This window comes from Balaenoptera physalus (genome assembly GCF_965194825.1).
Source record: "Balaenoptera physalus genome assembly, chromosome: 18".
NCBI classification, from domain to species: domain Eukaryota; kingdom Metazoa; phylum Chordata; class Mammalia; order Artiodactyla; family Balaenopteridae; genus Balaenoptera; species Balaenoptera physalus.
The window spans coordinates 33269420-33295801 of NC_138899.1; the positions used below are offsets into that span (position 1 = coordinate 33269420).

The 26382-nt window shown below is 39.6% G+C and overlaps 2 protein-coding genes across 4 annotated transcripts in view; one reads left to right on the forward strand and one right to left on the reverse strand.

Annotated features, from left to right (window-relative positions):
* The window catches only part of BORA (BORA aurora kinase A activator), a 33199-nt gene extending 21349 nt beyond the window's left edge, over nucleotides 1-11850 (reverse strand). Inside the window, 2 exon segments of the mRNA XM_082434867.1 lie at nucleotides 1740-1907; nucleotides 3329-11850. Of these exon segments, the coding sequence (XP_082290993.1) occupies nucleotides 1740-1907; nucleotides 3329-3466 (306 nt within the window). The 5' untranslated portion in view covers nucleotides 3467-11850.
* Nucleotides 3153-26382, forward strand: MZT1 (mitotic spindle organizing protein 1). Of its 3 annotated transcripts, none has more exons than XM_082434913.1 (4): nucleotides 3153-3302; nucleotides 11859-12004; nucleotides 16095-16136; nucleotides 25827-26382. In XM_082434913.1, exons 1-3 carry the CDS (start codon nucleotides 3236-3238, stop codon nucleotides 16116-16118), a joined length of 237 nt encoding a protein of 78 aa, XP_082291039.1. In that variant the 5' UTR covers nucleotides 3153-3235; the 3' UTR covers nucleotides 16119-16136; nucleotides 25827-26382. The 3 variants fall into 3 exon arrangements, with proteins under 3 accessions (XP_082291039.1, XP_082291040.1, XP_082291038.1); XM_082434914.1 differs by lacking the exon at nucleotides 25827-26382 and adding an exon at nucleotides 22014-23252; XM_082434912.1 differs by lacking the exon at nucleotides 25827-26382 and having other exon boundaries at nucleotides 16095-19001.

Below are 26382 nucleotides of genomic sequence, written 5' to 3' on the forward strand. Positions count from 1 at the left end.
TCACCCTAAATCAACTGACTTGACTGTATCTCTTTAAAATATCCAAGTCTTCCCTCTGGGTGATTGTTTAAATTACATAATAATAGAAAAGTCACAGAGTATTAAAGGTATAGAAATTGCACAATTAACACTCATCAGTGATGCAACATGACCAAGTAAAACTAAAAATCTCTTAGAGTTATCAAGTCTTTATTTTCACCAAGAATGAACTGAAATTAAACAAAGTCCTAACTACAGAAGTGCCTGCAAAAGCTCATAAAATAGGTGATCCTCAAAATAATTATGAGTGGTAACCAGTGCTGCTTTTCTATATTCAACTACCCAATAAACCAAAAAACTTATCCAAATCCTAATCTGTAAATTCAGAATATATTTTTGAAAAATCAGGCTTTAAAACCCAAGATGTCATGCATTCTTGCTTTGAGGATTAAGTTGCAGTCATTCTGTTACTTTTATTAAGACTAACTAAAATTTAATACTATTCAATTTAAAATCATGAGGTCAGATAATGACTCAGTATAAAGTGTATCACTGTAAAACTTTCCTCTAGTGCATAACTAGCTTCATGCTGATATGAATGTGTAGCTAGCATTAACAGTCACCCAGTTTACAGTTTCCTAGATAATTTACTAAGTTAAAAGATCAGACTTCAGGGAGATCAGCTCGGTGCTTTGTGACCACCTAGAGGGGTGGGATAGGGAGGTTGGGAGGGAGGGAGATGCAAGAGGGAAGAGATATGGGAACATATGTATATGTATAGCTGATTCACTTTGTTATAAAGCAGAAACTAACACACCATTGTAAAGCAATTATACTCCAATAAAGACGTTAAAAAAAAAAAGATCAGACTTCAAAAGAACTTCTCCACTGTAGCCAATAACAGTAAAAATAAGCTAAAGAGATGAAGCCTTCCCTAATCTCCTAAAGAGCACGTTCCCTTCCATATCATCCTTGTGTTATAGCACATAACATATTCTCTTGAAGTTGCCAGTTTAACTGTGTCTATACCATTAGAGTAGAGGTTGACTTCTTTTTAAACAATCTGCAAGCTAAGAATGAATGGGTGACAAAAATCCAAAAGAATATTAGTCATTTATGACATGTGAAAATTAAATGAAATTCAAATGTCACTGTCCATAAATAAAGCTTTATTGGAACACAGTCACATTTATTGTTTACATACTACCTACGGTCGCTTCTACAATACAAGGCAGAGGTGACTAGTTCTAACAGCAACCAGATGAGTTGCAAAGCCTGAAATATTTACTATCTGGCCCTTGACAGAAAAAGTTTGCTCACCCCTGGATGAGAGTATAAGCTCTTTGAGAATTTGTGTTTTACGACCCTGACTTGTTCAAGGTGTAACCTCTATAGCTAAGAACTGTACCTGACAAATAGCACTCAAATAATGTTTGTTGAATACTGAAGAATAATTAGATGACATAGTTTCTTCTTTATTATGGATTAGTACACATATCATCAACCATAGTAACCAGCAGCACCCACAGCTGTAGGAAGCTAACATGCTATCTATTGAATAAAATAAAAAGAAATGCTAACTAAAAAAAAAAAAAAATCTGGCTAAGTTATTTTTAGCCCAACCACTACATTAAAATGAACATTACAATTAAAAAGAACATTCCAGATATGTATGTTCCATGATAAATTTCCCATTTATCTTGTAAAGAAAGATAATTACATTTAAAGTTGTTTGGAAACACTAGTCAAGAATAACTTACTGGTAATTTTGTCGATTTAAAAACAGAAGGACTGGAGACAGTTTGTTCGTGGAGATTAGAATAATCCCCAGGACTTTCAAAAGGATTTAAAACAGGAATTCTTCCTGGAGTTTCAGGTGTTATTTGCATTTTTGATTCTTTGACATCTCCCATAGCACAGAGACAAAACTAAAAAGAAATCAGAAGTATGTATAATAAAAGTACAAAGTTCCATAGACATTCATTTTGACAACTAAAATGTATTCAACAAACATACATTTCACAAAAAGAATAACTCAAAACCTAAGGCTCCTGGGCTTTTTCTTATAAGTTTACACAAATGTGATCCTCTAAATAACCTTGAGAGCTAGAGAGGTGAAGTACTAGTGATATAATTTTGCAGGAGAATTAACAAGTTCAGAGAAGTTAAGTGGCTTGTAAGTAGCAGTCAACCAAAGGTGAATGAGTTCAGGTCCGCCTTCGAGACAACTAAATGTTCCAATAGGCACAAAACCTTTTTCCACTAAAGAATTTATACCTACAGTTTTTTATTCATTATCTCAAGTCTCTACACACTTTGAACATAATTCGGATAGCCCAGCAATTCCCTAACAAACTGCAGTTACTAAACAATTATGAATAGCGAGCAAACAAGAGACCAGGAAGTCTCTGGTCTCTCTGTGCACGGGTGCCTTTCTTGCACATTAGCCCCCGTCAGAAAAGAATGACCGATTAGGGCTAGGAAATTAACCGCTTTGGGTTGCCTCTTCTAAAACACCCTTAGCGAAAGGCTAAGACCCCCAGGATAGAAGGCGAGACTGCATTATTTCCCGTCAAGGGGAGCTACGACTAGAGAAAAAGAACCCACTCCTTGGAAGGCTGACGCTGCAGCTGGCCTCAAGTGAAGAACAGAAGAGGACACTCACGCCGGTGTCATCCCCAACCCTACTCGATCACTCTTTCTTGGCGCCCCCTCTTCCGCACCTACTCCCTGGCAGCTTCCACTCATCCCGAGGCGAGCATGCAGGCCGGTCCGGAGCCGGGCTACGTGAGCTCTCCAATTCGAGACAGGAGGAAAGGCCAGGAACTACAAAGAACATACCTAGTGGTGTGTAAAAATAGGAAGCCCCCCAGAGGGACTCCAGAGCGCTTCCGAGGTGCCAGTCCAGCTCCCACGACAGGCACAGACTCTTTAACTCCCCGCTTCCGCGCTTAGGCCAACCAGAGCACGGGCCTTGCGCGCGACTGGCCAATCGCGTCTCACCGCTGTCCGCGAACCAGCCAATCGCATCGAGGCCGCGTAGTAAATTCGAATGACAACTCCTCGCTTCGCATTCCTCCCGGAGTAACCAGGCTCCAAATTCAAATCAACGCAGCCTCACGCTGGCGAAGAGCGCCAGGGGCGGAGCCTGCCCGGCGTGAGCTGGGGACGCGCAGTGTGATTGCCCAGGAGAAAGGAAGGCGCTCCACTTCCGGGTCAGGCCCTTCGCTCCCCCCCCACCCCCTTAGCCTCAGCCATGGCGAGTAGCAGCGGCGTCGGGGCGGCGGCGGCGAATCTGAATGCGGTGAGGGAGACCATGGACGGTGAGTGCCCGTGTCGCCCCCTTTACCTTGCCTCGGTTCCCCGGAGCCCAGGCCCTCGGGCGGGGGTGGGCCCACAAAGACTTCTGATCCACCTCCTGCCTAGATCGGCATCTTTGGAGATCCTCCCAAGGGACCCGCCAGGGCCGCAGTGCTGATGGCCCCATCCTTGGAGAGTCGTCTCTTCGCTCCTGGGTAGTTTGTCGCGAGTACGGCGTTGCGGACCCACGTCAGCCCGGCGAGCGCTCCGTCCCTCCCGCGGCAAACCCCGCGCGCCGCGCACATCCCGCGCCCCCTCCCCGTGGTACGCCCACCTCCCCGCGTCCTTCCTCCAGCGCGCTCATTCCACGCCCCCCTCCCGCGCAGGGTCCCCGCGTCCCTCCTTTAGTACGGGCCTCGCGCTCCCCGCCACCCCGCGCCGCAGCCAGTGCCCGGGGCGCCTCGAAAGCGCCCCAGACTGCAGGCCCTTTGCGGACAGTGGCCTCGAGTGTTTGGTTACCGCCACGGCCTTTGTCTCTTGCACTTCAGCAGACGCGTTTTAAATACCCCGTGGAGGAGCAAGTTGTCCCTTCATCGAAATTGCCCCAGTTTCGTCTTGGAGCGGGTGATGCCGGTGTCCGGGGGGCTGTGGGCGTATTTATGCGTTTCGGAGCTTGGAGCACGCGGGTAAAGCGTACCCGCAAGTAGTAGGGGAAAAAAAGCGTCTTGGTGTTATCCTCTCTCTCCTCTCTTATGCCAGCCCTGGCACTTTATACGCCTGGTGGTGGGCTTGGACAAGCTACTTAAACGTCTTTGAGCCCGCTTCTTTTTATTCTGTAAAACAAGTTTACTACCTCCCAGGGTTGTAAATATTTAAATAAGATAACCAGGTAAAAACATCTCGAAGGTGACCATTAAAAGATACTTATTGTATTATTTTTGTGTATAAGACGTCATCCCACTTGCAGCCGCTTTCGTTGTCCCCATTTTATTTGCATCCACCTGTATATGGGTGTTTGATAGATGGTAAACATTGGTGTTTGCACTTTCCAGGGGATACCCACATCAGCCTCTTATCTCTGTCAAAACATGGAATTCTCACTAAGCAGTGTCAGCCTTCACGTCGTGTCTCTGTCTCCACCGTAGGCTCCACTTCCTTTTAGAGCCCCTCCTTATGGACTTTAATTAATTTATTTTTGGCTGTGTCCGGTCTTTCGTTGCAGCGCCGGGGCTTCTGTAGCTGTGGTTCACGGGCTCCAGAGCGCGCAGGCTCAGTAGTTGCCCTGCAGCATGTGGGATGTTAGTTCCCCAACCAGCGATGAAACCTGCGTTCCCTGCATTGCAAGATGGATTCTTAACCACTGGACCACCAGGGAAGTCCCCTTATGGGGACTTCTGATAAAGCTTCTGGCTTTTTCTGCCCTGGAAAAAAACCTTTTCAAAGAATTATTTTTATTATTAGAGCCTTTGCATCTAATATTTTACTTACCAAGTATCTGCTTTGCCCTTTTTCTGAAAAATAGAATTTTGTTAATACCATATTCAGCCTGTTTTCCCATCCTTCTAGATGTATCACAGCTTATTAGTTTTATTTTGTAAGTGGATATATGTACATAGAAACTATATGTGTATAACATTATTGTCTTTTATCTTTGCTTGGAAGCCAGTGTGGTTTCTGAACAGGAAGAAGAATATATGGCCGGATTTCTAGTCAATTTTCTTATGTTAGCTGTGCATAGGTTCCTTAATTATATGGCCACAGGATTCCATTTGAATAGAAAACTCTCATTTTCTCTTTGGTGGAACTGCTGTTATAGCAATGAGAACTGATCATTTGTATTGGTTGCATCATCAAGATTTTCACTGAGAGAACTTTGTGTAAAATGAAGATTATAGAGAGTGTAAGAACATGAAAAAGTGAAGAAAGACCAGGTTTTTTTTTTTTTTTTAAACCAACATTGACGGAGAGAATGTGAATTAAAGAACCCTGCTCCTCTACATGCAGTTTGCCCACAAACCAGAAGGTAAAAAAGAAAAGCCCCAGGTTGGCAGTGGCTCACATCTGTTAAATGTGGCAGTTAGATCCTGTCGTGTCCATTGGAACTCCAAACTTACAGAAAATCACTGCTATCATGCCATAATTGGGTCCAAAACAATCATTCACATAAAAATGTGAAGTTTAATTATTGCAAAGTTAATGAAAATATTTGCCATGCTGCCTGTAATGATTGAGGCACAGTGGGAAACATAATGCACGCGCTATTAATAATTGACCATACACTGAACTGAAAAAGTCCTAAATGCAGTCATTTCATAAACCCACCTTCCTCCACCCTCGTTCTCAGACATAGAACTTTAAATTGCCCAAGGGACTGGGCTGACCTATTCAAAAACCATTATTATTTGAAATTCTGTTAATGTGGGGTTTCCCTGTATTCAAATCTATCTGTGAGAGCCAATCTGAAGTGTTCAGAACTTTTTGGGTCTGACTGCCCTCCTTCAAGATCTAGTATATTTCTCCTCATCCTCTTCTACCTGCCTCCCATCAGAATTAGCGTCAGCTAAGTGATTTAATCTTTTAATTGATGTCAAATGATTTGCAGGGGTTGTAGAATTCAGCTATGAATATTTGTAATTTTATTGTGAAATGAAAGGATTTTGATAACGGTACTTTAGACAGGGGAGGAAGCGGTGGACTTTATTTATCTGCACAGATCACTCTGAAAGGAAGCTGATTGATCCTGGCCCTGATTCAGTATAGGGTCTATTGCATAAGGGCCTCCACTCTGTCTTAGATCCTCAACATTCTCTTCCTGCATTTCCTTTTGAAAATATTAGGCTCTTTCAATTACCTTTCTCCCTCCTCCAATGTACTTAATTGCCCCTTTTGCTTTTCAGCGTTTTGAAATTTTAGATACTCTTTGTTGATAGCTTCATACTTTAATTCTTATTTCCTTAAAGTTCTAGAGTTTTCCTTATGCCTCTAATTTTTTACTACTAGTAATTACGTTTTTGGCAACTGTGACTCAAATGTACCTCTTCCCTGCTAGAGGCTTCGATGTAATACAATTGTGCCTCAGTATTTGCAGGGGAATTTGTTCCAGGACCCCACCCACCCACCCAATACCGTAATCTGTGGATGCTCAAGTCCATCATATAAAATGGCAGAATATTTGCATATAACCTCCGTACATCCTCTTGTATACTTTAAATTCTCTCTCAGTTATTTATAATTCCTAATAAATGCGAATGCTATGAAAACAGTTGCCTGCACATACATGGCAAATTCAAGGTTTGCTTTTGGGAACTTTCTGGAATATTTTTCCCCAAATATTTTCAATCCACAGTTGCTTGAATGCAGTGTGGAACCCATGGATACGGAAGGCCATCTGTTCTACTTTATGTATCAGATAGTAAACTAGCAAAAGGAGTGAAGAGAGTCCACGGTGTACAGGGCAGTGTCAGTGAAGCAAACGTGTAGCCCATGCTCCCACCATCAATCCTGTTGCTCACGTGAGACCTCCCCTTCCTCCTCCTCTTCACTAATCTTTTTCACTTCTTCACTCATCTCAGATTTGACCACTTGTCTTAAACTCTCCCGTCCATGCCACCCACCAGTCTTTTCTCCATAATTGCAATAACTTAGCTGGACTCCCTCTCCACATGTGTTCTTCCCCCTTCCAGGATCCATTCTATGTTTTGCAGCCAAAATCTTTAAAAATGAAAATCTGATCTTGTCACACTCCTGTTTTATATCTTCTAATAGTCTCCCAAAGTTCTCAGATCTTTAGTAGGGCCTTAGTGGATTTTCATGTCTGCCTCATCTCATATTTTACACGTATTCAGCCCCCTTAATTACACAGTCTTCACATGAGCCTTTCAGTCTATGAATTTACCAAGGTCTCCCCAGCGTAAGACCTCGTGCACAATCTGTTTCCTTGGCTCCCGGTCTTTGCCCTCCCTCCTGCCTCTGCATTAGTCAGGTTGATTTCTAGTCACCCTCGAAGTCTAAGCTTCATTGTCACTTCTTCAGACAAGTCTTTCCTAAGTTGTGTCCTTCACAACTAAGTAAGATGCCTTGTAATTTGTTTTGGAAGTATGCTATCCTCTTCCATCATTTTACTTATCATAACTGGAATCAGTTGTTGTTTTAACATATGTCTCTTTTAGACTGTACTGTCCATGAGGACTGGGACCACATCTGTCTTGTCCACAACTACATTTACAACAGTAGCATAGTAGGCACAGAATACATACAGGTACCAATTACACAGTAGACACTACAGAAATATTTATTGACTGATGGCAGACAGTATGTGAAGTTAGGAGGTAATGATCAAAGTGACTTTTAAAAGAAAGCTTAACGGAAGAGATACTAGTACTGAGATGGCCCTGAAAGACAACGTGGAGTTGTATGCAGGGAAGAGAAAAGGCAGAAGAGAAAAGCATGAACAAAGGCATGAAGTCAGGAGTAATAAAAATACAAATAAAGTATAAAATATAAAAATATAAATAAAAAGATAGCATTTATAGATGAGGGTCTACCATGAGGAGAAAACTGGAGAGAGAGGAGAATTTGAGAGAGAACTGGCGAGATGATGATACGGTTGGAATAGGGTCAGAATGTGGGTTGTAGTTGTCTGTTGCCCTGTAACAAACCACCCCAAACTTGGGGGCCTAAAACCACGACAGTTACTTCTCTCTCACAGTCCTGGGTGTTGCCCAGGCTCATCTAGATCAGGGGTCCCCAACCCCCGGGCCGTGGACCGCTACCCGTCCTTGGCCTGTTAGGAGCCGGGCCGCACAGCAAGCGAAGCTTCATCTGCCGCTTCCCATCGCTCGCTTTAACGCCTGACCATCCCCCCGCCCCCCAGTGGAAAAATTGTCTTGCACAAAACCGGCCCCTGGTGCCAAAAAGGTTGGCGACCGCTGCTCTAGGTAGTTCTCCCCGAGAGTGTCTTGTGCATTGCCATCAGACAGTGCTGAGTCTGGAGTCATCTCAGAGCTTACTCACATACCTGCTGGTTGATGCTGGCGTTAGCTGGGCCCTCAGCAGGGGTTGCTGTCTGGAACATGTGGGTTTCTTCACACTTGGAGGCTGGTTCCAAGGAGGAGTGTCTCAAGAGAGAGCCTGGAGAGAGCTCTATTGCCTTTTTCACCCAGCCTCCAAAGTCGTGCAGTGTCACTGTAGGGAATGCCGTCTTCCGTGAGCCCTGAGCTCTGTTTGCCAAGAATGCAAGGCCCTGACTGCTCTTTCCTCCTGCTGTTTCTCAGGGTTGTGTTGACAGTGAGCAGCAATGAGGGATGAAGTAACATCTACCTCCAGATAAAAAGCAGACTTGCTACGGGCTTATTGTAAAAGTTGGGATTCCCCAAGCTCAGTGTTCTTCAGCTGTGAATGTGGTCTGTCAATAATGATGTATTCCCTCACAAGGTCAGAGGAGAAAAGCTGCCTGGTCATTTCAGTGTTTGATGAAAAGTTATCAATAAGACTCAAATTTTTTTTTTCTGATTTTAAAGTCTTAGCCAAAGAAAACTGTACATTTTTAACATGCTAAAGTATAGCTACATGAAACCAGCACCATCCTTAACATTAATGTTAAGTGCATTTTAAATAAAATCGAAAATACCTGCTTTCAGTACCTTTTTAAAATACTGATACGAAAGATTTGCGAATAGCACAGGATAGGGGAAAAAAGACTATCAAAAAGGACATTAAACTGTTATTTGTAAGTAGAATGATTATCTGAGTAGCAAACAAAAGAGAATCAACAGAAAAACTGTTAGAAGCTTCAGTAGATTTGTTAAGGTGGCTGGCTACAAAATAAAAATAAGTTATGTCCTAGAGTATTGGCACTAACCACTCAGAATATGCATGAGTGAGGTGGAAATCCATTTATGAAAACAATCCAAACAAAAAATTAAAGAAATTGATCATTCACTATCAAAATCAATGATGATTGAGCACTTGCTGCAACTTTCTGCTCCAAGTGTATAAAAATGCCAGGAAGTAACATTAAAATACAATGGTCAGCATAACCATGTTCAAAAACGAGAAAAGGAAGTCTCCATTGATTAGAAAGAGAGAGGTTCCCCCCAAAGAACGGAGCAGATGGGAACCATAGCAGGGGGTTGGGAATGAAACCTGGGGAAGGATGCCGCCCGGCCTGAGGGAAGCCGGGGGCCCAAATTGTGCCATCTTCCAGGCCAGGGATTGAGAAGCGCCATCCATGTATCGTGTGGGTCTGGAGTCAGGATGCTTCCAGAGGGCTGAAGCCAGTGTGAGACCACGCATCCAAGAACATCCAAGCATGTCCAAGAAAAACCTCCTGTGGAAGATGAGCTTTCCGCCAAAAGTCACAAAGCACCTAAGGTAGATGAAAAACATAAATAAACAACTAACATGGAAATGAAAAAAAAGTGAAAGAGAGAGAAAGTAGTAGTAACAGCTGACCCTTTTATTGAGCACTGTCATACGCCAAACACCATTCTAAGTGCGTCCTTCAATCCTCACAACCGTCCTATAAAGTAAGTACTACTGTTATCCCCATGTTCTAGAATAATGAAAGAAAGGCACAGAGCAGTTACCTTGCCTAGTAAGTAATGAAAGTGGAAAATGAACCCAGGTCGTCTGCCTCTGGAGAGCACACTCTTAACCGCTCTCTTTTGCTGCTTGTTTATATGTGAAGCAGAAAACAGAAATCTCAAACATGGCTAAAGATAAGAACATACAGCCTCCAGTAGCTAAAGGCAGAAACAACAGCCACAAAATAAGGAGTGGTTATAAATAAGCGTTTAGCTGTGAAACCAGAACATGTGATTATGGGGGGAAATAAGAAATCTTAAAATAGAGTTATTGAAATAAATTCAGCAGATAACATGAATAACAGCCTGAATACAACTGAAAAGCAAAGTATGCTGGAATATCAAAACTGAAGAAATGAAAACGGAAAGGGCTGTCGGCTTCCAGCCAAGATAGAGTAACAGGGACTGGATTTACCTTCCTACCTGAAACAACCAACAGAATCCAGGCAAAACATGCAGAACAATGGTTTTCAAGACACTGGACATCAGGCAAGGAAGGACAGTGATTCCTGAGAGGCAGGAAACAAACGAAGTGAGCCAGATAGCTGCCCCAGCTTCTTACCTTCAGAGTTTTCAGGCCACAGTGCGGTGGGGGGAGGGGAGTGACTCAGGCAGAGCCCAGGGGGCACCCTGAGTTGAGAAGGAGCTTAGGGTCCAGGGAGACCAAGGCAGGTAGAGTTTTCAGGACAGAGTACCTGAGAGGAAAGAGCCCGCGCCCAAAGAGAATTCTGGAGATCCGCAGAGGGGTCTCCCTCAAGTATTCAGCATAGCATTGATCACATGTGCAAGGAAAGTACCCCAAAAGCTGGGGAAAGAGCCATTTGAAAGGATTAAAGGGAACAGTACATTATGCTCACACAGAACTGGGAATAGAGCCTGTGTCTACCAGCCAGAGTGGAAAACTTCATAATTCACAAGACATTGTGTGGTATTAATTAGCCCTATGCTAAATGGGACTCTGGTCCCGACTAATGAATCTTAGAAGATCCCAAAGGATCAAACTGTTCATAACCATATCTCATTACAAAGCTTGAGAGTATGTATAGAAATACAGAAATATCCAGCACCCAACAAGGTAAAATTCACAATATCCGGCATCCAATCAAAAATTATTAGGTGTGCAAAACAGAAGACTATGACCCATGATGAGGAGGAAATTTTAATCTGTTGAAACAGACCCACAGTTGACACAGATGTTAGGATTAGCAGATGAAGACATTAGAACGGTACTCCATGTGTTCAAAAAGTTAAGTAGAGGAATGGAAGATAAAGGTTTTTTAAAAGGCTCAAATTGAACTAGAGATGAAAATGAATGTAAGGTATGAAAAAGTGGGAATGGCCCGTATCATGAACATCATGAATATTGTAAAAGTTTTCAGAAAGACTTAGACTTAAGTTAATGGATGGCTTAATATTATTAACTTGTTCATTCATCCCAAAATAATGTGTTGTTTTCATACAATTCAAATCAGAATCCAAATGGTATATTACTGACTGAGCAGTTCCACTTCTAGGAATTTATTCGGATAAAATTAAGTTATTATGTGCAGATACTTATTACAATATTATTTTAATGGGGGAAACATGAGACCCATCTAACAAAATAGTAGAGTGGTTAAGTAATGTATAATGTTTCCATAAGATGGAATGTAACATGACTAATTAAATTACATTGTAAAAGAATACTAAAAAGTGGACAAATGTTCAGAATAATCTTGATTATGATATATGAATTTTAGATAGATATTAAATGAGTGGTAGAATGTAAACCAAGATGTAGAAAGCGGTTTTGTGGAGGGAGGATGTAAATTTATTTTTAAGTTTCTAGAGCTAGGTAAGGGGAAGACAGTATTACATGCCAGTTTCCAAATCTAGGGATGCTATGCTAGTTCTTTGGTATTATGCAGTATTACATGAATTTAAAACAGAAGTATTAATGTGCATGTTTTAAAATGTTATAAGATTTTGTTTTAAAAATTTTCTGTCTTTTTACAGTTCTGCTTGAGATTTCAAGAATTTTGAATACTGGATTAGATATGGAAACTCTGTCTATATGTGTACGGCTCTGTGAACAAGGAATTAACCCAGAAGCTTTATCATCAGTTATTAAGGAACTTCGCAAGGCCGCTGAAGCATTAAAGGTAGAGATTCATATATTAACTCTCTAAGTAAAGATGCTTTTGTTTACAAAATGATTAATGATGAAGTTATGTGAAAGATTCTAAACATGATTAAGCTAGCATCTATCATCATCAGGAGAAATTCTGATGGCCAGGAGCTTTGTAGCGTATGTTCAGATCATAAAATTTGCTGCTATCTGGACCATGTTGTATTTTCTTAGAAGTTTCCAGTTGTGTTTAGAATTCTCCTTGTATTGTGCGTCTGCCCCCAAAAAGATATGCTTAAGTCCACCACCTGTGACTATGACCTTATTTGGAAACAGTGTATCTGTAGGTATAATCAAATTGAGATGAGATCACAATGGATTAAAGACCAATGTTCTTATAAAGACAAGGGAAATTTGGACACATATATACAAAGCGCACACCACGTGAAGACACAGACACAGGGGAGAATGCCAGGTGATACAGAGGCAGAGACTGGAGTGATGGCGTCTAGAAGCCAAAGGAGGCCAAGGATTGTTGGCAGCCACCAGCAGCTAAGAGGCGAGGACGGATGCCCTGCTAGAGCCTTCAGAGAGAGAATGGCCGTGCTGACACCTTGATTTTGGACTTCTGCCTCCAGAACTATGAGAGAATACTTTTCTGTTGTTTTAAGCCACCCAGTTGGTGGTACTTAGTTACGGCAGCCCTAAAAATCTAATACAGATTCACTACTGGGAAGTGGAGTGCTGCTGTAAGAAATACCTAAAAATGTGGAAGTGGCTTTGGAATTGAGTAATGGAGAGAGATTGGAAAGTTTTAAGATGCATGATAGAAAAAGCCTAGATTGCCTTGAAGAGACTGTTGTAAGTGACTGTAGGTGTTATAGGTGATTCTGGTGAGAGCTCAGAAAGAAGAGAACTTCAGTCATCTCAGAGAACACATATATCATTATGCACAGAATCTTGCTAGAATATGAACGTGAAAGGTGCTTCTGGTGAGGTCTCAGATGGAAATGAGGAACATTAGTTATTGGACACTGGAGGGAAGGCCATCCTCGGTATAAAGAGCACTGGGCTGAATTATGTTCTGCTGTTGAAAGGAAAACAAAACTTGTAAGCAATGACTTGGATGTTTAGCTGAGGAAATGTCCAAAGTATGGGAAGTGCAGCCTTATTTCTCCTTGCTGCTTACAGTAAAATGTAGGAGAAATGAGAAATTGTGGAAGGAACTGATAAGCAAAAAGGAACCAGCACTTGCTTTGGGAAGTTCTCAGCTTACCCAGGTAGCATGCTCTGGAAAGAAGGCCGAGAGTGTGGCTGGACAGCCTTTTGGTGAAGAGATTAGGTTGTGTGACTCAGATGCAGTCCACCATCTCAGCACGAAACTATGCCAGCTTGGACTGAAAGGAGCCAGTACAGGATGAAATGGAGGAAAGCTGCCAGACTTCTGGGATTGCACAGGCAGGACACTGGCTTCTGGAGCTACCTGGCTGTATGCTCATCATTCGAGAAGAGGGGAGAGTGGCTCAGAGGCCAGGAACTGCTGAGGCCAGTGGGCTGGACCGCCAACATGGACCCAGAGGACCACCGTTTTTCAAATTCACATTCACCACCTTTTAATTGCTGAGACTGGAAACAGGAAAAGCATTGTGTTCCCTCTCTTGTTTGCACACACTCTGATTTTAAAATCTCACGATTTTTATTTCCATGTTTATGTAGCACTCACTCACCATGAATACTGAAACTTCAAGTCAGTCCCTCTTAAACCTTGTCCAAGGACAAAGTGGCTTCTCTCTACCCTTTCTTCTTTCCTTTGAGGATGTAGGCATATAAAACCTGTAGCTTACCCATCTCAGATTAAGTTACTCTCCAATAAGTTCCAATAATTTGGGTCATTGGTTTTGTGTTTTTTAAAACTTTTTCATTATTAAATCTGGCACAAAAAGGTAAACAAGACACATTTACAGAGCAAAAATTTATCATAAAGAGAATACCTATACAATTCTCATTGCCAGCACCCTAGAAGTTCCCTTATACTCCCCCATCACTAACCTCTCTTTCCCACTACCCACTCCAGTAACTACTGTCCTCATTTTTATGGTGGATACTTTCTTTTAACAGTTTTACTGACTAAGCATGGATCTCTAAACACCAGTTTCATTTTGTAAAATTTTTGAACTTGATATAAATGGAATCTTGCAGCAGTTTTCTTTTTTAAGTGTAAAATTTATATAGATTTTAGTATATTCACAAAGTTGTACAGCCATCACAATTAACTGTAGAACATTTTAATCACCCCCAAAAGAAACCTTACACCCATTAGCAGTCATTCTCCAGTCTCCCTTTCTCTCAGCCTCTAGGAAGCATTAATCCACTTTGTCTCTATGGCTTTGTCTATTCCACACATTTCATATAATTGTGACCTTTTGTCTCTGGCTTCTCTCACTTAGCATAATGTTTTCAAGATCCCTCCATGTCGTAGCATGTATCAGTACTTTATTTCTTTTTATTGTCAAATAATATTCCATTGTATGGATATACCACATTTTATCCATTCATCAGCTGATTGGCATTTGGGTTGTTCCCACTTTTTGGCTATTATGAACAGTGCCAGCACAGTTTTTTTACTGGCTTATTTCGTTTGACATTATGTTTATGAGGTTCATTTCTGTTGAGTATAGCTGGAGTGCATTCCTTTTCACTGTAATAGCCATGTTTCATTGTACAAATATACTATAACTTATTTATCCTTCCTACTATGAATGGATATTAGGTTGCTTCCAGTCGGGAGCTATTACAAATGTGCTGCTGTTAGCTTAGTTCTCCACGTCTCCTGATGCACGTATGTGAGCATTTCTGTTGGGTGGGTATCTAGAAGTAAAATTGCTGGATCATAGCTTATGTGTGTCTTCCGCTTGAAGAGGTAATGTCAAACTTTACTAAAGTAGTTGTATGAATTTATATCCCCACCAGCAGCATATGAATTTCCCTTGCTTCACATCTTTGCCAACACTTATTATTGTGAGTCCTTTTAATTTTAGTTGTTCTGGTAGGTGTTTATGAGTTTGTCATTTTATTGGCATTTCTCTGAGTACCAGTGAGGTTGAATGCGTTTTCACATGTTTTTTGGCCGTTTTCTTTTGTGAGATATCTTTTCGTGTAGCTTGCCCATTTTTCTGGGTTGTCTGTCCTTTTTTTTGTGGGTAGTCTTTCTTTAAATATTTTGGAAATAAACCTTTTGTCAGATATACATGTAAGATTTCTGATTTTTAATCAAAAATTTTAAATAATTATAGAAACTATTCAGATTTTCTGTTTTTTAACTCACAACTGTTGCTTTCATATGACAGAAAAATAACTGAATAATACAATAAGAATAGCTAATATTTATGAGTACTTTTCCTTTTGCCAAACTCAGTGCACTAAAGGCTTTCCTTGCATTGTTTCCTCTATAATCACAACAAGGATGTGTATTACAGCTAGTAGTAGTTTACCGCTAAGGAGCCTGAAGCTATGGTGACTAACTTACTTCTCTCAGGACTTACAAGTGGTTGAGTTGGGAGTTGAACTCAGACCCTCTGACATCAGAGTTGTTAACTGTTAAGTTTCTACCTACAGTAAGTTCTAAAAAATATCTGAGCCTGCTATTTAAGAAAGGATGAAAGTGGTGGTTAGAACTGGGTCAGTGGGCTATAGCCCGGGAACATTCCCTGGCTTAGTGTTGTCTCATAACCCTGTTGATAAAAATAAAAGGTAGCATAGCCTTTCATCAGTACATTTCTGAAATTCCAGTGGAAGAGGATTTATTTAATATACATCTTCCACAACTATAAGAATGTTTGTTCACCTATGCTGGAGTTTGAAAGAGAATAGGGAGGCAGCATAGGAAGAGATTTTTTGTATGTAATGCAATTTGAATGCTACTGTTAGCCTAGCAATCAGTTCAAAAGGTAGTTCTAAGAATGTACTGCAAAAAGTGAAAACCAATGCATTATCCTGATAAAAGTTCTTTGGTATATGTGGGGGAGGAGCTGTTTGTTAATAACAGTGCAGTATTGACAAATTTATATCCATGGTGTCTCTTTTTCCGTGGTTTTATTATAATGAATCATACTTTCTTGTTCTAGGCTGCTGAAAATATGACAAGCTGACTTTCTGAAGAAATTCTGGTGAGATATGTCAAGCTCTGCAAGAGGATTGAAGATTGCATTGTAGTTAAGAATGTACAATGAAATCACTGCATGTAGCAATGTGGAAACATTGTCCTTTTTAAAAGAATTATAAAACCATAGCTTTATAAATCAGTGGAAAGTGGCTTACGGAGAAAACTATCAGTTGTGTTTACACCACATCTTATCTTTTTTTAACAGTTCTAGTGTTTTGGCACTGCTGTGTTCATATTTATGTATTCCTTATTTATAGCTCTGATAGCTTTAATTTTCTAAGCAGTCTGTCTATCAGATGTGCACATCTGCTGTGCCTGGTTGAAGTATAGTGGAACCCTTCAGTAGTAATGTTGTAGTTATGACTTGTTGACATTTCCATTATAAACTTTAATTTTGAATTGTTTATGCAGAATAACTGTGGATTTATGTTGTATTAGGCTGGAAGTTGACAATTTCGGCTACCAGTTGTGGATTTTGACTTAGATTCATTCTGCATATCAGAATCTTGTTTTTTATAAGAGCATGGAAAAACATTTGTTGTAAACTGCTCTTTAACAAAGAATATTTAGTTTTTTTAAACATAAAGTTTGACTAGCAGTTAATATTGTGAAGCAGATCATATTTGTATTGATTGAAAAATGAAACTTAGAAACTTAGATTTTAAAAGTAATGACAGGCTTAGCTTACTATTATTTATCATTTGAATCATTTAAATTTAGTGAGAATATTAATAGAGAATGTTTTTCTTTCTAATTTTTATACTCTGTAAATCACGGCCTTATAAATGATAATGCATAATGAAACAATTCCAACATGAAAAGTCTTTTTTACTTTCGTTACATAAAAATAATTTGAGTGCTTACTTAATATACCTTGAGTGGTTATCTAGTAGATCACTAAATAGATGGTGTCACTCAACAAATAATGTTAATTATTTTCTGAAGGAATAAAGGTTTCCAGTCATTAAACAAAAACTAAATAATCAAGTGTTCTGTATCAGGAATTCTAAATATGCCTTTCTAAGCTCATTTTTATGTGTCATTATTTTTACCCTGAAAGTTTTAACTAATTGAAGTGATGGTTCAAAATAAATTTTAGAAAACTTAGGATAGCATGGATTCTGTTCCTATATATTTTTCCCAAGACGAATACAGATTTAATCTGATTTTTTAAGACTTTGTTAGCTTCCCTTTAAATGATAGTATAGGGACTCCCCCGGAAATCCGGTCCAGTGGTTAAGACTCCACCTTCCAATGGAGGGGGTGCGAGTTTGATCTCTGGTCAGGGAACTAAGATCCCACATGTGGTGGGGTGCAGCCAAAATTTTTTTTTAAAAGTGATAGTACAAGCATATACTCTTTGGTAGCATTTTTTGTTCTTCAGACAAACCAAAGTGATTTTAATAAGGCTTAATAATATTTAATGGCAACCTTCTGTTCTATTTTAAAAATCTAGTCTTTTGACCACTTTGACTTTTTTAAATACATGACATCTTTACCAAGTGCGCTGAAGGTCTATTATAGGGAGAACTGGTTGGGAGACAATAAAAGTTTTGATTGTAAGTCATTCATTTAATTAAAAAACATTGCCAATACTGCATGTTGTTATTTATATATGATCAGAAAAAGGACATTCTTGTCAAGTTCCAAAATTTGTATATACTTTTAGGTCATAAGAGTTAATAGTTTTATTTATGACTTTGTAGATTATGTTATTTATGTGTGAAACAAAGCAGGAAAATAGAAGGAGTTATGTTTATAGAGGACTTTCTTAATGTGTTACATTTCTTAAATGTAAACATATATTTCTAATGCGTACTTAAGTAATGTTTAAGGAAACCAAAGTAATGCATTGTTGTGCATGTTGGCAGTGTCAAAAATAAAACCACTTTGGTGGTATTGGCATGTACTTCTGATTTAAAATACGCTTCTAGGAATTCAACTTGTGTTTCTACAGGTATTTGGTAAATATTTAGATGCTTATTTGTTATGTGTGATTGAAGACTGTTTAAAGGTAGGCTTTATAATTTACAATTTAAAATTAGGCTTGAGTTGGTAAAATGGAGTACTTTTCCTCTGGTAATGAAAGCAGATAGCTATAACATTTCCCCAGGCTTGAAAACAAAGTTGGCATTTCAAATATGTGAGATTATATTTTTCTATATTTCAAATAAGAACTTTACATAGTAGACATGATGAAATTTACATACATGTTTCAAACATGCTATATATTTTTAAACTTATATTTAAATTAATTAAAATAAAAAGTTTAGTTTCTCACACTAACCACATTTTTTATTGTAGTACAGTATACACAACATAAATTTTTCCATTTTGACCATTTTAAATTGTACAGTTCAGTGACATTAAGAACATTCACTTTAACACTTTCCTCAACAATAGAGCCAAAATCTTTTTAGACATGGTTTAAGTGACAGTTGGGACCTCTGTTAGGAAACTTTGGGCTGAATTGTGTTTCCCCAAATCTGTACATTGAAACCCTAACCTCCATACTTCAGAGTGTGACATATTTGGAGGTAGGGCCTTTAAAGAGGTGATTAAGTTAAAAATAGGTCTTTAGGGTGAGAACTAATCCAAGCTGACTACAACCCTTACAAGAACAGGAAATTTGGACACACAGAGAGACACAAGGGGGTGCATGCACCCAGAAGAAACCATGTGAGGACACAGCAAGAAGACGGCCATCTACAACCCAAGGAAGGGGCTTCAGAAGAAAACAAGCTGCCCAGGAACCTGATCTGGGACTTCAGCCTCCAGAACTGTGAGAAAATAAATGTCTGTTGTTTAAGCCACCCAGTCTGTAGTTTGTGATGGCAACTGTAACAATAAAGGAACAAATATTTATAAAGTGCCTATTATCAACAAACCATTGTAGTCGGTCTACCCGGGATAGTAAGCAAAAGCTAAACAAATTGGGAAGATGAAATAGGCTTTTTTTATAACACAGCCTTGATGGCTGCCTTACCCCATGTTGGTGGAGAGGCACCCTGTGTTTAGTCCTGCTTAAGAACTCAGCTGAAAATAGCCCAGAGACCAGCCAGCCACTTGGGAAACCTGAATCTGAAATATGAATAATTTTGGCTGCTGATAGTTCTGAAATAATAGATTTCTTATTTTCGAGGTACACGATCCCTGTAGTTTTGAAGACTGGCACAATTGAAGGTTACCATTTAAATTAAAAAGAATCTCTGGGAAAGTCTGCATTTTATGTGGCAGAAATGTGTATTTCACTAGTATTGAAACCTATATAAAGTAATAGAAATCGGTTGAATCACTTACATGCAAACAGCCTGAAGAGTCTCAAGTGGACGGTATTGCTGAGAAATCAAGATGGTAGCCCACTGTGGATTAGGACGTCACAGAAGAAAGCAGATTAATACAAAAGTGCTTTGATATTCACCAGTGGCAAGGGTGTTTTTACACAAACTACATTAAATGAACAATTGGATTTTTTTACATAACAAAAATAGAAGATGGGTTTGCTTTTCTAAAGACTTAATCATTTGAATCATTGAAACATTTTTAAATGTAAACAACAAATGTTTCTATCTCTATTTCTAAAAGCAAATATTAAGTTATTTTTACAGAAATTGCTCTCAGAGGGAATCATTGAGATAATAGGAGAGAACAGGATTTATATGTTAGGGGAGAAGGCAAACAGTCTAGAAAAAGTAGATATTGTTTGCACATTTTTGGTGGTAAACTAGTTAGCTGGTAATCTGTCCTTGAGTAAGCTCGTGAATTCTCCAGAAAACAGTGAGCCCTTCCATCAGCATGTCCACCTTGCTGAAATCAGGTCCACACCACTTCCCTCATGAGGATGTGTTACCTGGGATACTTTAATAAGTCAAATTATACAAAATTCCATATGGAATATTAAATTTAATGAAATTTCTAACACTTTTGCAAAGGGAAAGCAAACACTAAGCAATAGAGTGTTAGAAAAGAACCTAGTGTGGTGTGTAGGCACAGAGGGGGAATCCATAGAAGTAGATTATTCTGGCTGAAATGGAAAGTTATATTTAGGGGGAGGTAGGAGAGGGCTGAAAAGACAGGATGAAGCCAGATTATCAACATCCCTGAACAAGTTCGACCTTCATTTCACAGGCATCAGAGAAAGGAAGAGATGGGGTAAACTCTGTTATGGAATTTGCTTTGCAAGTGAAGTGCAGGATGAGACCAGAAGCAGGGACTGGTTAGGAGGCTGTGACAGGAGACAGTAACGCAGGCCTAAGGTTCAAATCGGTAGATTCAAGGAACAATAAAGAAGAAAAACGCGTGAGATTTAATGGCATGTTAGGGGGAAAATAGAAAAACTAAAGTGACTTGAGTTTTTAACCTGGGTAGCAAAGAGAATGATTTATCAGTAAATGGAAATCAAGAAGGGAATCTAATTTTTCTGGAAATGAATTTTAGGAATATCATATTGAACATATATATGAAATCTCACCCTTGCCTACCTCCCAGTCCCCTTACCCAAATCTATTCTTTTTTCCTGTAGCATTTATCACTCTCTAATACAGTTTACTTAGTTGTGATATTTACTGACTATTGTCTGTCTCCTTCTATCTGAAGAAGCTCCACAAGGGCAGGGATTTTGGGGGGTTTTGTTCATTGGTGTGTCTCAAGCACGTTGAACTGGCATGTAGTAAGTGCTCAATAAATATATGTTAGCTGAAAGCATGGGTAAACTCAGCACCCAAGAAACAATATCCACCATGCGGCTGAAAAGTAATAACTAACACATATTGAGAACTTGTTCCATGCAAGGCATTGTTTGGTGCTTTAAACTGAGGCACAGAGTGGTAAAGAAATGGCTTAATCAGGAAAGTGGCAGAGCCAGGATTCCAACCCAGGTGAACTGACTCTAGAGCCCACACACATCATGTGCCTCTCACTATATGTCACCATCTCATGGGGTGAAGAGGCAAGATGGGCGGGGCTGAAAGAGACTGGGAATCAGATTCCCAGCCGTAGTAGCTGAAACTGGAAGCAGAAGCTGAGAATATAACAAAAGACTAATGATAGATGCTTAGCTTCTCCAGGATTCTTTTCCTAACCAGCATGCTATTGCTGATGTTGGTGGGCTTGTGAATTTTTGTGACATCTCTGTGGATCTATATTATTGCATTTTAATACAGGTTAAAACCATTCATTCTCCAGAAGTACTGTACTTGGAGAGCCCAGTTTTAACAACAACAACAAAAATCTCTTGTTTTATGAAATTCACTATTGAGCTCATATACACCAGGTATTTTAAGTGTTGTTAAAAAAAAGGTGGTACATCTGACAGCCCTAAATAGCAGCCTCAGGAAGTCTACCTCTTAAGTGATGATCCTTCTTTGCCCATTAGAATAGAGCAAAATACCAGGGTATCTTGTGGGTCTCCAGGAGCTGAATGGAAATGCAGGCATGTTATATCAGAAGCAGTCCACATTTTCACCTCTAGCTACTGAAAGCAGTAGATTGCCAGATGCACACTTGAAAAGTTACATCAAAAGCCTTTGAAGAGGTGGTTCTGATAATTTTACTTTCAAGAGGTAATTTTGGAAAACTATGTCACGTGTTAAATTTTTTAGACAGTCTACCTGCTCTCCTACAAGTAAAGGGTCTTTTTACTGTAACAGCTACAGCTTATACTTGAATGTGCTTATTGCTATATGTTGAAATATCTAAATAATGTAAATTTTATAAAAACAAATATAAAATATCTACTTCTGACTTAAGCTGAAAGTCCTAGTCTGTCAAACTAATCTAACATACCACCCACTTCAATTTCACACCTTTTAGCACTGGAAGAAAACTGAAACTATGTGACTGCTCCAGAAGGAGACAGAATTTTTGTTTTCTCTCATTCTAGTTTGTATGTGTAGTCAAAAGATGTCTGAAGCCCCACCAGGAAAACAACAGTGGAAACGGACCTGCTTGTGGGGAGATCATTGTATGTTTTATAAAAGGTAAATGATCCAACAAGGACCAACTGTATAGCACAGGGAACTATATTCAATATCTTGTAATAACCTATAATGGAAACGAATGTGAAAAATATATATATATAACTGAACCACTTTGCTGTTCCTGAAACATTGTAAATCAACTATACTTCAATTAAAAAAAAAAAAGGTAAATGATCATGTTTCAGCAATTCAGTAAAATTTATGTCATGGACACTTAATTACATCTCTCTAGGCCTCCTGAATTTCTTCAATTGTATCATGTGACCTTCTTCAATTGTTTCATGTGAGTTTTAGCCTAGAATCTCCAAAGCCTTGCCCCCAAAGTCTAGATTTCTTAGGGCGTCTTCATGATTTTTACCACATGTGTATGCCACTGAACTATTATTTATACCCATTTTTCTTTAAATAGGCCAGCTTAAAATAACCTAAATATGTTGATTTTTAAAATAAAAATTTGCATGACTACTAAAAAGGAAAACCAGCATCATTTGCCCTTGCTAGAATGTAGCCATAAAAATAATTACAATGAAAAATAAACATAGACTTACATCTTAGTTAGGTATTGTCTTCAGAAGCTGTGATACCGAGATTGGCTCTTTCTGTGATAGAAAAGAAGATGAACAAGTTTTAGAGACAGAGAATTGAGTTATCAAAAAGATGAAAAGAGTTGAAAAACATGAACTTCTTCACTATGGCATTTATTGCATTTGAAATGTACTGTCCCATGTACCACCCCCTTTGACACCCATCCTACATTTTGGAAAGCCACTATCCTAGGTAATCCCCAAGATTCATTTTGGCTCTAATCATATAGTTTAGCAGAAAGCTCAAGCTTTAGGGTCAGACAGGCATGGATTCCATGTGCCCTATCCAAGCCTCAGTTTCTTTATCTGTAGGATGAGGATAATAATATAGTTCACAGTGTTACGAAGATTAAGTGGAGATATGTAAAATCCATAGCTTACCACCTGGCACCTAGTAGAAGCTTCATAAATATTAATTTTCATTTTATATTTTACATTAATTGGACTTATCTAGCAACCTAATTTCAGGAGCTGTTACCGAGTCCTATTTGCCACAGGACAGGCCAATAAATCGAGAGATGAGATATTGGGGCAAGGAATAGTGACTTTATTCAAAAAGTCAGCAGATCGAGAAGATGGTGGACTAAGGTCCTAGAGAACCATCTTACCCGAGGTAGAATTTAGGCTTCTTTAATACTCAAAGGGGAGGGGGTGTGGCTGTTTGTTGCAAACTTCTTGGTCTGAGGTCATGATGTCCCTGTAAACCTCCAACAAGACACATGTTATTCTCTGTTCTGCAACTTTTTATCTCTATAGGAATAGAAAAGTGTTATACACTTAAAGGTCAGAGCCTTGAGAACAGGCTATCCTGTATATTTCAGGCTATAGGCAACATTCATAACTCAAATCAAAAGCAATAGAATACAAAGGTTAAAGTAAAAGAAACGGATCTAATATGGAGTCAGATTTGTTCCTCCGTATTACAGAGTGGTTCAGTGGTTCTGAATACACAAATTCAAAATACATTCTTTTCTCACCAGTGGAATCAGACCTGATGTTTTCATAAACTCCTGCTTTTTATTTTTAAAATTTATTTATTTATTTTTGACTGTGTTGGGTCTTCGTTTCTGTGCGAGGGCTTTCTCTAGTTGCGGCGAGCGGGGGCCACTCTTCATCGCGGTGTGCGGGCCTCTCACTATCGCGGCCTCTCTTGTTGCGGAGCACAGGTTCCAGACGCGCAGGCTCAGTAGTTGTGGCTCACGGGCCCAGTTGCTCCGCGGCATGTGGGATCTTCCCAGACCAGGGCTCGAACCCATGTCCCCTGCATTGGCAGGGAGATTCTCAACCACTGCACCACCAGGGAAGCCCCAACTCCTGCTTTTATATACTCTTTTTGGAAACATAGACAAAATGTATATAATGTAAGCATATGCTGTGTTTGTATAGCAAGGAAAATCAAGACATCCTAGCAATAAAACCAAAAGATTAATATGTAGCTAAATTTTAATGTAAAGACTTGCATAGCTAATTAGAGAAAGGAGCCCATGAGAATGAGCATGTGTTGGGAGAAGTAAGGATTATGAATAATGTTTAAATCTCTATTTTCAACATAAAAGAGCTCGTTGTTCAGTTGCTTCTGATAAGCCCAGTGGGAATATCAGCGATCTTTGTTCCTGCTGAACACTGAAAATCATCACGTAAAATAGGAGCAAATAGCTGGCTAAACAAGAGCTTCCTTGGAAATCTACTAATAGAAAATTGTGGGAGAGAAGGGGCAGCCTGGGAGAGAGAGATCTGTAAGGTTTCATTTTAGCCCTGGATAAACACCGTTCCTGCTTTTACCCATCTTTACCTAATAGAAATGTAAAGGGCCAAGTTCCGAGAGAAAGAAAGACACAAAAGCATTTTGTGTGGAACAAAGACAGAAGTGCTTCAATTTCACAGAAATGGCACTCTGTATCCTGTTCTGTTCTTACATTGAAATGCTACTGCACAAAGACCTTGGGGGCCCTGCGGTCTTAGGAAAAACTGGTGTGGACTTGACCTTTCAAGGTAGCAGCCACTAGCATGACTTAGAAAGGAAGAGAGCTGTTGTGATGGATTATTATGACTCCTGCACTGTCATTTTCATCAGTTCGGAGAGGTTTTGGAATGTATGTTGGGATGTAGCCGTAAATCTGGTTAACAAGGGAGCCCCTAGGGAAAATGACGTGTGGAAGAGAGAAGATGCTTTCACACCTGGGATTTCTCAGCTCCTTTCTGTTCTCCCTTTCAGCATTTTGTGCCAAGATTTCTTGTTTTTCCTCACAAACTCAGATCAGAGCAAAGGAATCCAAACTAGGATTTACTGATAATGCATCTCCCCTTTCTGGGGAAAGCCAAGTCCTAGAAGGACCATTCAGCTTGAAGGAATGCAGCCAGCTAGAAGCACAGGGCAGTAGGGGAGGGGACGAGATTGGAGGGTGGAGAGTTTTCAAGGTCTTTCGAATCATTTGACTGCTGGACACAGCACTACCTGAAGCCATCCAATGGAAGACCAACTCAGCATCAGCTGAAGCCCATCTCATGATCCATGAGTAACAGTCGCTAAAGATGGAGTGCTGCTCCCTCTGGCTTTGCTTGCATACCCTTGTCCTCAGCTTCTCATTTCAAACGTAATTCACTTCTCCTCCTAGTTAGCCCCCATCACTTAGCTGTCAAACATCATGTGCCATTTCTCACAACCTAGCCCCTTGGGTAGCTTCTTGACAAATAACTGAAATCTAGTCTGCATTGCCTTGGAAACAAGATAGGAAAAAAGTACTGTTAACATTATTCTTCCAGAAAAACCAACTGGAGATGCTTTTTCATATACTATTCTAATGCATCAAGCAGGCTTAACATAGTGGTTAAATTATCAAGACCCATTCCACCCCCAAATAGGGATGGTCTTTATAACACTCTTTTTTCCTCTCAAAAATTATTGTTTTATTACTATTAAATATTTCAGGCATAAATGTGGTCTATGATATGACACATAATTTTTTGCCCTTTCCATAGATAAAGACAGAAATTTTAACAGCTCCCTTTTCTCCTAATTCAAGTTCTAATTTAAGATTGTCCAATGATTCAATAATCTAATCATCCTTGCATTAAATACGTTCTTCATAGTATCTCCAAGATTCTCACACTTCTCTCTCCATCCATATGTAGATGAACATTGATACCAGCTTGTGAAAAATTAATCCCTTGTTTCCTGGGGGCCATCTCACCCTCAGTGGAATTGCTGCTCTTGATCCTGGAATTCTAGCACCTATTACAAAACGTAACATGGAGTGAATGTTCAATAAATATTTATCAAATTAATGATTTAACAATCATACGTAGTTGTTGATAAAGTTCACATGAAATCTTTCTTCTGTGATTATTAGTATCCTTCTTTCAACATAATCCTGAAAAGCCATTGTTGACTGGTGTATGCTGTCACTGAACTCTGACATTTCTCTGTTCTTATTTTAGGTTTATGCCCCTTCTCTGTCTCAATAATTCCCTGGCTTCCTGGTCAGATGGTATTGCCATAAAACCTTGTTGAAGGTATACCTTCAACAAGTTTAGTTGATGGAAGCAAGATAATTCTATTCTCCTCTAGTTTCTCCATGAAGCAGAATGTAAGCTTTAAGAGGACAGGCAAGGGGGCTTCCCTGGTGGTTCAGTGATTAAGAATCTGCCTGCCAATGCAGGGGACACGGGTTCGAGCCCTGGTCTGGGA

Excerpts from the sequence above, each read along its gene's own strand:
- MZT1 (XM_082434913.1), top strand. The coding sequence starts at position 3,236 with ATGGCGAGTAGCAGCGGCGTCGGGGCGGCGGCGGCGAATCTGAATGCG. Across the intron at positions 3,303-11,858 it reads GGTGAGGGAGACCATGGACG|TTCTGCTTGAGATTTCAAGA; the intron begins GTGAGTGCCCGT and ends GTCTTTTTACAG. Across the intron at positions 12,005-16,094 it reads AGGCCGCTGAAGCATTAAAG|GCTGCTGAAAATATGACAAG; the intron begins GTAGAGATTCAT and ends TTCTTGTTCTAG.